At 35.6% G+C, this 12,822-nt stretch overlaps 1 protein-coding gene across 1 annotated transcript in view; it reads right to left on the reverse strand.

The window, feature by feature from the left end:
• musk (muscle, skeletal, receptor tyrosine kinase) overlaps positions 1-12,822 on the reverse strand; it is a 29,846-nt gene that overhangs the window by 13,057 nt on the left and 3,967 nt on the right. The window contains exons 2-7 of the mRNA XM_026273230.1: positions 7,812-7,938; positions 7,495-7,646; positions 7,084-7,211; positions 5,786-5,927; positions 5,205-5,329; positions 847-1,006 (exon numbers count right to left, since the gene is read on the reverse strand). Of these exons, the coding sequence (XP_026129015.1) occupies positions 847-1,006; positions 5,205-5,329; positions 5,786-5,927; positions 7,084-7,211; positions 7,495-7,646; positions 7,812-7,938 (834 nt within the window). The remainder of the gene's footprint in view (positions 1-846; positions 1,007-5,204; positions 5,330-5,785; positions 5,928-7,083; positions 7,212-7,494; positions 7,647-7,811; positions 7,939-12,822) is intronic.

Consider the following 12,822-nt stretch of genomic DNA (forward strand, 5'->3'; position numbering starts at 1 on the left):
TAACAGAAGCATTGCAAATTGATTTTGCTAAAACGTTATGACTGCTGACATCACAGCCTGACAATAACACACTCCAGTGGTATCGTGGTACTCTGACTGTGTGATCTAGTACTGTGACGTTTACCAAGGCAGTATGACAAATATATATATATTTTTTTAACATTACAGCATAAAAGTAATAATGTATCTCTCTCAATCAATTAATCAGTCAATAAAATAAGGTATCTCACTGACCACAAACCTTAGAACGGTAGTGTACACCAGTGCACTTTAAATACCTTAGTATTCGGATAAATGTTGATTTCAAAATAATACAACAAATAATACAATAGTGTTTCGTATCACTTCTATACTCAGGTTTTTTAACCCATATAAACATTTACCATGCTAACCTTACCTCCTGCTAAATAGCACAGTCACTTTATTTATTGTTACTGTCATATAATGGTTATTTTTATATAATTGTAGTTATTTTTACAGTTGGGTATCAAGACATTTCAATATCTATGACATTTTGTGAGAAATTTGTGGATTTTTAGGGACAAAGAAGCAGACAGTCTAGGAATCAGTGCTTTCAGTCCCATCTCATGACAATTCACACGTATTTTACGAGGTGGCTGATTCGTACAAATTCTTACGAACTCACTCAAATTAATTGTTATTTTATGAGTTGTGCAATTTGTATACATTTGTACGAATGACCTACATCTAACCCTGCCCCTAAACCTACACGTCACTGGGGTCTAGACAAATTGTACAAAATCGTACGGATGAGGTCCTACGAATTAGCCACCTTGTAAAGTACATATGAATTGGTCGTGATTTAGCGTTGTTGCTTTAGCTCACCTGAGACAGTTATTTTAGCCGTGGCTTTGACGGTGTTGGCTCCTCCGCTGTGCTGGTTAGTAGCCTGACAGGTGTAGAGAGCGGGTTTATGAACCACCACGCGCAGAACAGACACGATGACTTCATCCACCAGCGTCTCCTCCACTGACGCGCCAGAAATCTACACACAACAGATAAGTCATAGCAGGTACTCCTTCACAAGCTTTAAACACTCTGATGCCTGTACATCTGATGTCAATATGTGCAATTTAAAAGGCACAGAAGACTATAGAGTATGTATACTGCTGTCCCACAAAAAATAAAGAAAATTAAATTAATTATATATATTTATATGTAAATTATGAAACGATGTAAAAAGAAATGTCCCACATTTTCATGTCACTACCGAAACAGTGAAAGTTTTAGTCTATTGGTCAAGACTGATTTTAATTAAACCCATGAATGTATGATCAGTGAATATCCCTGTGTCCCCCCTCTCATAGCTACAAAGGTGTGAGTAGATAGGTCCAATCATTTGGAGGTAAATTTGTTCAAAAGTCTGAAAAATATATGTGTAAATTTAATGAACATCACTACCGAACACAGTTTTTTGCAACTAAGCACACTTTTTTGGGGAGTTATTTCATAACATTTATTTTTTTATCCGTACAATGTTCAGAACTGTGCTAGCAAACCATGTGCTGATTAGCATATTTGAGCTAGGTTTAAAAGTATCTAAAATTGTCACTACCGAAACATGTCATCATTGTTTTCTAGGGATAATACATAATATATGCACTGTTTGTCACTTTGGATAAAAGCATCTGCTAAATGCATACAGTAAATGTATGTATTTATTTATGCATTTAGACTTTTATCAAAATACACATATCATAATTTACACTTGAAATATTGTTAACAATGTAATTGTTAATGATTTACTTCTGGAAAAAGAAAATAGCAAAAACACATATTTACAATCTAGATGTAAGCAAAATCTTAATAGGTCAATTTAACCTTTCTGATGTGATTATTATCACTGTGTTTCAGTAGTGACAAATACGGGAAGAGGACAAACATTCCAAAACTTTCTGAGCATACAATATGAGAATTAACTGCACACTTACTAAAAATGTGTAACTTACACATTAAAACATACATTTTTATTTATTAAGTACCAATTTTGATTGATTGATTGATTGATTGATTCATTCATTCATGTGAATTATACTTTTATTTAGTGAAGATGTATTAAATTGATCAAAAGTGACAAAAAAAAAAAGTTTTTATAAATGCAGTTCTTTCGAACATTCTGATCATCAAATTCAAATTCAAATCCTGAAAACCATAGAAATCACATATTACACAAAAATATGAAGCACAACAGCATTAATAATAATAATAATAAAAATATGCCAAATCACTATGACTGTGACACTAAAGACTGGAATAATTATGCTGAAAATTCAGCTTTGATCACAGCAATAAATTACACTATATTTGCAGTAATTTTAAATTGTACAAATGTTTTACATTATCACTGTTTTTACTGTACTTTTGCTCAGATAATTACATCCTTGATGAGCAGAAGAGACTTCTTTCAAGAACATGAAAAAATATAAAAAAATCACAATAATGATAATTTTGTAGACCTCAAAGGTAGAAATGATTACATCGTCTGGCAAGTAGCCATGCAATATAACAGCTTTTAGTTATTACTGCTGCATCAAGCAAAATTCAGCTCATGTGTGATCGTAGATGTACATATATATGGCTCATCTAATCCACTAAATGTAATAAATAAAACATGACTATGTAAATAAAACAACAATAATATTATCTTTAATAGCACAGAACGTATACACCCTGCAACTGGAGACTCATTGTTTTTGGAGTTCAAAATAGTCACTAGTGATCTCCACTGTACAGTATATGTGCAGAATAGAATAGAAAAGAACAGAAGTGATGGGTCACATGATTATTCCAACAATTATAACAAATCCCTCTATTTATCGTTTGGATGTGCTAAGACTCCTGCTATTTTGCTAATGTGATTTGCTGAGTTTATGAGACGATCATGAGAGCCTGTAGGAATGTCGATCACGGCTCTATATTTGACAAAGTGCTCATGCAGCTGATTTTAGAAGGCACTTCATCAGGCTAAAGAAAACTAATGAGCCGCGAGTCCTGCCAGAAACACACTCAGACGACTCGTTTTAATCAAGCGTCTAATAACATCTCACGGGTTTCAGGGATGCTTTGGAGGTCAGAGGTCAAAGTTCATCTCGTTGACGTTATCTGTCTGCTCTGACAGCTCTAACTATTCATCATAATATAAATGCCTTTTTTAAACTATTACTATATATACGATTATTAGTGAAAAGTGCTCCAAAGGCAAAGGACATTGATTGTGGAGTGTTTAATGATTTGGTCTTTAAGTACAATTAAACCACTTTTGATGTAAGAAAAAAAAATAAAAAAAAATAAAATAAAATTCTGCCTGGGTGCTTGTTAAACATAGTTGCCACAACATAATAATGCATTACTATTGTTTTGAAATACCTTTTATATTTTTATAAATGTAATAACTTTTATTGTAGGGTTATTATACTTAGATAACTAAAACCATTAAATCAATATGTTACTTGTAATCACATTAATATCAACTGACTTAAATTTAAAAGTATAGATAGATTATTAATTAGAGTAACTAATCAGATTTTTATCATATACGTATGTCCCACAAATACCAAAAAAAAAGGTAAATGGACAAATTATTATAATAGCACAGTCATCAAAAGTTTAAATACATTAAAATGTATTTCTTTGATGATTGCAAACACCCTTTGATGTGAAAATATTGTGCTTAGATGCATTAAACGTAAAATGAAATGTATTTGTATTTTAACTTGATTTACCAAAATCAATGAATAAATAAATAAATAAATAGATTTCTGTAAATGATTAGTTACATCCAAAATAAAAGTTTTGTTTACATTATATATATATATATATATATATATATATATATATATATATATATGTGTGTGTGTGTGTGTGTGTGTGTGTGTGTGTGTGTGTGTGTGTGTGTGTGTGTGTGTGCGCACACCGTGTATATTTATAATGTATATATAAATGCACACACATGATAGATAAGTTGTTTATATTAAATTTATTTATATATATATATATATATATATATATATATATATATATATAATATAAATTATGTGAATATAAATATGTACACGTCATTATTTTTAAATGTATACTGTATGTGCTTGTATTTATATATACACAATAAATATACACAGTACACACACATATATTATGTAAACAAAAACTTTTATTTTGCATGCAATTAATAAATAAATAAAACGACTGTTAAATGTAAATAGTTTGTTTGATTGTTTGTTTGATTTGTTTGTTTGTTTGAAGTCTTCTATATGATATTTTAAACAAGAAAAAAAGAACATTTTAATAAAATAAAATCTGGTTTAATTAGTATGTTTGTCAACACAATATTTCTAAAATAATTAAATCAAAATAAAATCTTTGTGCATAAACGAAAGCACATATGTGCAAACTTAGTATAGTAAAGTAGTAGTAAATACCAGTGCAACCTAACACATTCTACAACAAAAAGATCACCCAAACACAAGAGAAAATATAGCAGTTTGGTCATCCAAGGGTTAAACCCTCCTGTATTTAGGACATAAATGTCTTCAAGCGGAGAGATCATTCTCTGCTCCACTATTTACTGTTATAACACATCATGCCAAAAAATAGAAGTTTCAACCACAGCCGCTGAGCCAAACCAATATTTATCTACACAAATCTTAAAAAATATTGTATTAAAATAAGACTGCTGGTGTCCAAATGAAAACAGAGAGAGGACAGCTTGTTCAGAAGCCTGAGGAATCGGAATCTTGGATTCTCTTTGGTTTAAAGACTTACATGCTTGTTTTCAGACAATATCTTCCAGTGAGACTGATCAGTTTTCAGTTCTCTTTGTTGCTGTCTACCAAAATCCACAACGCAAAATGATCCCAAATAATGATAAGAGCTCTGAGGTGTTTTGAATTCCTTTCTTGATCTCAATACGGCTTAAACTTTATTGCTGCTGTCTGATCCGCGGCCTGGGGAATGATTATAGTTTGAATCCTCTTAATGGCAGCACAGACCCAAGCATCTGACAGTGCATTTGAGCTATGCCACCTGACATGAACAAGAACACACTGAGCTCTGCTCTCTGGTCCAGTAAGATGAGATGAAAGTACAATTCATTTGCTCCATAGAGACAGAGCAAGCAAGGAAAGCAAGAGAGTGGCAAAGAGGAAGATGGGAAAGAGGGAAAATTAGTACAGTAGAGGATTTACCGTATTGCCGTTCTCAAGCCAAGTTATGGATGGGATAGGGTTGCCAGTGGCATTACACTCCAGCGTAACCTCTGATCCGATCTGAACTTTCTTCTCCTTGGGAACTTTCAGTATCTTGGCAGGAGCTACAGGAAAGCCAATAATGAATAAGAAAATGGAAAATCTTAAATAAATAAATAAAATCTAGCTTGACTAAGAATTTAATATGGTATAACCATCCATCTAAAGGTAATACGATATTAGCCTTTTAGAATAATGCACCATGAAAAAGGTCAAATTTGGTCAAAGGTCAAATATCGTGCTATTTTAAATGTTGGGTTGCACCAATATAATATTATTATTAATAATAATAATAATAATAAATTACTATGTGCTCATCATGAAAGAGGTTAATTTTGATATACAGTACCTTTTCAATCAATCAATGTGCAATCATTTTGTCATTGGCCCATAAACCTAAAGTTACCTCAAATGAATTTGGCCACTAGAGTCATACTTAAATTGTCGGAATGTCATTGCATTAGAAAACCTGAAAATTACAAGAATACTTGAATGAGTATGAAAGTTATTTTAAGCCATACCTTGCACTTCAATAGTGACTGGTTTGGAGTACACGATTCCAAAACTGTTCCTGGCCACACAGCGATACTGTCCAGCGTCCTCTTTCTTGATGTTGTTAATTTTTAGGGAACCAGATTCCAAAACTGATATACGACTATTAACCTTCAAGACACACAATTACTGATACATTTAGAACCTTCTTACAGTCTTACCAACAAATAGTGGGAAGAACTTGTATGTTAAAGGGGGGGTGAAATGCTCGTTTTCACTCAATATCCTGTTAATCTTGAGTACCTATAGAGTAGTACTGCATCCTTCATAACTCCAAAAAGTCTTTAGTTTTATTATATTCATAAGAGAAATATAGTCTGTACAGATTTTTCCCGGAAAAACACGACTGACTGGAGGCGTGACGAGTGGGCGGAGCTAAAGAATCACGAGCGCCAGTAGGCTTTTGCGTTGAGAGCGTTTGGAAGCTGTGACATTACCGTGAGGGAAAAAAACATAATCCAAAACAAACCATGGCTAACAGTCAGATTGAGCCGTTTATTTATGATCCAGAATCAGATCCCGAGGCTGAAACTGAACGAGAGCAGCAGCAGCAACGACTCGCTCCGAGCGGGGCTCGAACCCGGGTCTCCGGCATGGGAGGCGGACGCACTAACAAGGAGGCAGAGATATTTGAAGCAGTTTTACTCACCGCCTGTGGTTCCAACACACGATCGTGACCCTTTTTGGTTGGGATTGCATCATCCTTAAGAAATAAACGATACGCAAATCCGTCGTCAAACTGGGCCTTGTTTGTAAAACAAGCATCTTCGAAATGCAGGGAACAAACAAAAACACTTGCACAACTCCGTTGATGCTCTGTAAAAATAAATTCCATCCACTGGTCCCTTAATGCTGTTTCTCTTTTGGTAATCTGTGCAGGGTTGTCTTGCCCTGGCAACCAAAAACACACTTCTTTTGTGACTTTTCGCGACGCTCTCGCTCTGATCAGTGAATCGCTCTGATCAGTGAAATGTCTGTGCTCAGCCTCGCTATACGGGAGCGCGTTCTTCCGGCAGACGTGCCCGTAGGACCCATATAAGGAAATTCCGCTCCATCTAACGTCACACAGAGCCATACTCGAAAAAAACTTTTTGGAACAGAAATACTCCTTCAAACGTACAACTTAATTTTTGAAACTTTGTCCATGTTTAGCATGGGAATCCAACTCTTTAACAGTGTAAAAAACTCAGTATGCATGAAATAGCATTTCACCCCCCCCCCCCCCCCCCCCCCCTCTTTAAAGACTGAGACAAGACAATCCAGTTACCTTTATCAAATCATCTTCTTTAATCCAGGATATACCGGGTTTTGGATATCCTATTGTTAAACATGGCAACACTGCTTTGGACTCTACAATCAATGTCATGTTAGTAGGATGTCTTTTGATTTGAGGCTCTGAAAGAAAAAAAAAAGTTTATTAGAGTGATCTTTAATTCACTCAAATGGATTTTCTATTATAACATTCAAATTCAAACTCTTCTTACTCCTTTTCATGTGGATCATTAATAAATGAAGCATTGAATATACCACAGAAATGACAAGTGAATGCAAACTGTCTTCAAGAAAAATCTTCAAGCCTTTATTAAGATTCAAAAACAATCATTTGGCAACAAGCATGAAAATAGTATGCTCATGGTAGTTCTGATATCATATCCTGATGGCTCATATGTGAACATACTCATTTTCAGCTGTAAAGCTCCACAGCTCTTGGCCGGTTCTCCAATCCCATTGCTTACAACGCAACAGTATTCTCCATTGTCTGAATCCTTTACATTGGGAATGATCAGCATTTGGCCATTTTCTTGTATAATGTATCTGGAATCGTAATACCTGCATTCAAAAAGCAGATTCTTTAAAAAAACACTGGTAACCTGAACACAGTTTGAGACTTTGCTGAGGTCCAATTGCTGACTATACAGGAGAAACTGGTTTTGTTTTTATTTTTATGCATAGCAGAGAATAAGAATCAAGTTAATTAATGAAGAAAGTTCAAACCGTATTGGGTAGTTATTCCGCGTCCATGTAATATCAGCTTGAGGGTATGAATCAACCTCACAGATGAAAGTTGCGTTATGATCCAGAGAGACGTCCACTGTCTCGAGCAATGTTGTGATTTTGGGTGCTGCAATAGAGCAGGAAAGAAATATTTTCATTTTCGGATCATGACAAAAATGTTAAGTTACTGTATACAAAGAGGTATTTTTTTTGTTCCTCCTTCAGTAATCAAGTCATGAAATAAGACAGGCTGACAAGAAATGCTTTTTAGCATTTGACCCTGAATATAAGTCAGACACTGTAACGGCTGTGAAACTACCTTTTCACAACAAAATATTTCACATTCTGAGCACTGCTCGGCACACCGCAGACAGCTGAGGGTCATAGGGTGAACATGTTTCTATTGTAAATAACTGTGTGAATGCAGGCCTGATGTTATGAAGAAATCGAGCTGATACAAAACACATCCCTCTCGTGACTGAGACCAGACTGGACTGTTTCTTTTTTATGTTAATTCCAATTTTGGGACTCTTACCATGACATGTGTATCATGTTAAATGCTATTGCACACTGGATGACATTGCACACTGCCTCCAAAACTTTTGTCCGTCATAAACATTATTTTCTATTGGGTTAGATTTTCTGCTTTTTTCGCATCCTTTGCAGGTATTTTTAGAAGCTTTTGGACAATTCAGAGCCACCGTACAAGTGAATGCCAAAGAATGGTCAAGTTTATTTACTGTAAAGATCCTTAGACACTGAGTTCACAGAATCTAGTGGTCTTCTATTTTAATATGTGGCTCTAGTATCGCAAGCAAAGCATCAAGCTTAGCCATTGACATCCTGAAGTTAACTTTGAATCTCCCAGGATAATAACACCATTGGCCATTGACACTCCTAAGTGAGATTGTAGATAGAGTGTCAATGGTCCATTCGAGAAATAACACTTTGCACATAATTGTGCAATAAATGATGAATGATAAATCACACACTGTTTAAAATTACTGTAAATTTTACAGTAAAATGCTGGCAGCATTTCCCTACACAGATTTTCCTATTTTAAAGATTTTTACTGTATTCTCGACATTTTCATTTTTGGGTGAACTAATCCTTTAAAAACCACAAAGACACTTTCAGATAGCTTTCATCACTTAATGAATAAACCAATATGGCCAAACAATTCATACAACTTTCCATCAAAAACAGATAAAAATCAACCAAAGAACAATTATGCTCCAGATGAAGTTCCTTCCCAGGATTCAAAGTGTGACCAGAAATATTGAAAAAAAAACAAAGAGGTCAATACATTAGATATATTACAAAACAGAATAGTACTTTCAGAAACAGATAGGGGGAGGACAGATACAGTCAGAGACAGATACAGGGACGAGAGGTACATTCAGAGACAGATACAGGGACGAGAGGTACAGTCAGAGACAGATACAGGGACGAGGGGTACATTCAGAGACAGATACAGGGACGAGAGGTACAGTCAGAGACAGATACAGGGACGAGAGGTACATTCAGAGACAGATACAGGGACGAGAGGTACAGTCAGAGACAGATACAGGGACGAGAGGTACAGTCAGAGACAGATACAGGGACGAGAGGTACAGTCAGAGACAGATACAGGGACGAGAGGTAAATTCAGAGACAGATAGAGGGACGAGAGGTACAGTCAGAGACAGATACAGGGACGAGAGGTACATTCAGAGACAGATACAGGGACGAGAGGTACAGTCAGAGACAGATAGAGGGACGAGAGGTACAGTCAGAGACAGATACAGGGACGAGAGGTACAGTCAGAGACAGATACAGGGACGAGAGGTACATTCAGAGACAGATACAGGGACGAGAGTTACAGTCAGAGACAGATAGAGGGACGAGAGGTACAGTCAGAGACACATATAGGGACGAGAGGTACATTCAGAGACAGATACAGGGACAAGAGGTACAGTCAGTGACATAAAGGGATGAGAGGTACATTCAGAGACAGATAGAGGGACGAGAGGTAAATTCAGAGACAGATAGAGGGACGAGAGGTACAGTCAGAGACAGATTGAGGGACGAGAGGTACATTCAGAGACAGATAGAGGGACGAGAGGTAAATTCAGAGACAGATAGAGGGACGAGAGGTAAATTCAGAGACAGATAGAGGGACGAGAGGTACAGTCAGAGACAGATAGAGGGACGAGAGGTACAGTCAGAGACAGATAGAGGGACGAGAGGTACATTCTGAGACAGATAGAGGGACGAGAGGTACAGTCAGAGACAGATAGAGGGACGAGAGGTACAGTCAGAGACAGATAGAGGGACGAGAGGTACAGTCAGAGACAGATAGAGGGACGAGAGGTACAGTCAGAGACAGATAGTGGGACGAGAGACACAGTCAGAGACAGATACAGGGACGAGAGGTACAGTCAGAGACATATACAGGGACGAGAGGTACATTCAGAGACAGATAAAGGGACGAGAGGTACAGTCAGAGACAGATAGAGGGACGAGAGGTACAGTCAGAGACAGATATAGGGACGAGAGGTACATTCAGAGACAGATACAGGGACAAGAGGTACAGTCAGAGACAGATAGAGAGATGAGAGGAACATTCAGAGACAGATAGAGGGACGAGTGGGACAGTCAGAGACAGATACAGGGACGAGAGGTACAGTCAGAGACAGATAGAGGGATGAGAGATACAGTCAGAGACAGATAGAGGGACTAGAGGTACAGTCAGAGACAGATAGAGGGAAGAGAGGAACATTCAGTGACAGATAGAGGGACGAGTGGGACAGTAAGAGACAGATAGAGGGATGAGAGGTACAGTCAGAGACAGATAGAGGGACGAGAAATCATGTTGTTTTATTTTTTATTTTTTTGCATGTTTATTATGGTAATATCATATTTTGGGGGGGATCTGTACCATAGTAATACCTTATTTTTTGGACAAAATCATGTTTTTGTGTACCATGCTAACAATAAATAAATAAATTAATAAATATTTTATCCTACTAATTCCATGTTTACAAAATGCCAAGTTTTTTGGACGTATACCATGGTAATACCTTGTTTTTGGACGTGTTCCATGATAAAACCAATTTTAAGGCATGTGTTAATACCATGTTTTTAGAATGATAAAATTCAGTTAATTTTGATATATTTATCATAAAACAAGACATAATATCCTTATTATTTTACTTTTCATTAAATGTAAACCGATTTAAGAATATTTGGATATTTGTATCGTAAAATGAGACAAATACTAAGTAAGAAATTGTTTTTGAAGTATAATACCATGTCTTTTCGGATTTTTGCCATGGTGATACTATGGTATTCTTTGAACTATTCTTTAAAGCACTCGTCTACCTTGTAAATGCCATGATTTAAAAAAAAAATATATAATAATAATCATTCAGTACCATGTTAAGCTACAGTATATATAAAAATACCATGGTACTGGTGTCTGATAGCATCACTGTGCCGTACCACCATAGAATCATAAGCAGGATAGTTATACTAAATTCTAAGACCCCTTATTTTGGTCAACATCTAAAGCTGATAGAAAAGTCAATCTCAGCATGCATTGTTTTACTGCTATAGTACTGAATCTGAGTAAACAAGAGGACTTTTGGAAGCAATATAGAATATCAATGTGATTATAATTAATACTGACAAAAAGTAAGATAATAAATCAGCATGTATATGCGTACTATGTCGGTAGCTTAGCAACATGCTAACACCAGACTGCTGAAATCAGTTGTGTCTAGTCTCTTGAGTAGCACTATTTGTATGCCGCATGGAGTTGCAGCCTATCTAGGGTGCTGTAGTCACTTATAAGGCTCTGTTTCAATGCATGCTGTCTATTTATGCAACTAGATGGCTTAGGATTTGGAAGCGAACCAATGTTTGTGCATGTGTAGCCTATTTCATGAGTAACATTTAGTCTAATTTTAATCAAGCAAGATCAACAATTTACTATTAATGAAGTATAACTCAGTTAAAGTCATTTTTAAGTGAACTTGATGTGTATGAGTCTGGATATTGCAGTTTTAGTTCTGAAACGTTTACTCTTAATTTACATAATGTTTTGGTTAAGAGTCATTAAAACAGTATTAAACATCCACTATAAGATTCAAGGTCAGTTTGTTGCACTTCCCCTTTCTTTCTGCCTCATAATAAATATTTTAACTGGAGTTTTATTGTTTAGTCTGGCACTGTTATGTCAAGATGCATCAACTCCAGGAAGTTCTCGTCTTTTCATTTCTTTTGCAATTACACTTGTATTGTTTTAGATATTTCTTTAGACATCGGTTTCTTCAAAAAGAAATCTGACAAGATAAATAGCCCACCCGAATTCTCCAAAAGACTTTTCATACTGCTATCCAAAATTTCCCGTTTTAGATCTAAAAGCTCCTCTCACAAACTAAACTTGACCAAAAATGGATGCACTATACAGTGCTCACTAATGTAATTACTGTAGGTCACGTATGACGCTTATGCTATTTTCAGTTTTGTTATATTATTAGCAAGATTATAGACTGAGTGACTGAGTGTTGTTGCCCTCCAGTGTTCTTAAACTATTATATTTTGAATTTTCTTTCTTATTTGTTTTATTTTCATTAAGTTTACTTTTAAGGTTCAGTAATTCTATGTGCTTTTGTAAAATCTATCAATTTGTGTACTTCCAGACTAGACAGCCTCCAATGCAAGACATGTTTTTAAGTAAATTTTTCATATAATATTTATATTATTTTTCAGTTAATAAAAACAATGTTTAATAGCTTTAGCTAAAATGTCATGTTTATTCATTCAACTGAATGTACCTCGAAACAGATCTGCTCTGGGTATATGCGGTTTGCTTATAATATAATGCATATACAATTTTCATTTTCAATTTTCATCAATAGAGAACGATGAACCAAATGGTGTAACTACGTCATCTTCCGGCAGGGGCTAACAGGGCCTTGCTAACCAGTAAAAGCAGAATTAAGCTGGTTTGGCCTGCTGACAACTG

This window comes from Carassius auratus, chromosome 10 (assembly GCF_003368295.1).
Source record: "Carassius auratus strain Wakin chromosome 10, ASM336829v1, whole genome shotgun sequence".
NCBI classification, from domain to species: domain Eukaryota; kingdom Metazoa; phylum Chordata; class Actinopteri; order Cypriniformes; family Cyprinidae; genus Carassius; species Carassius auratus.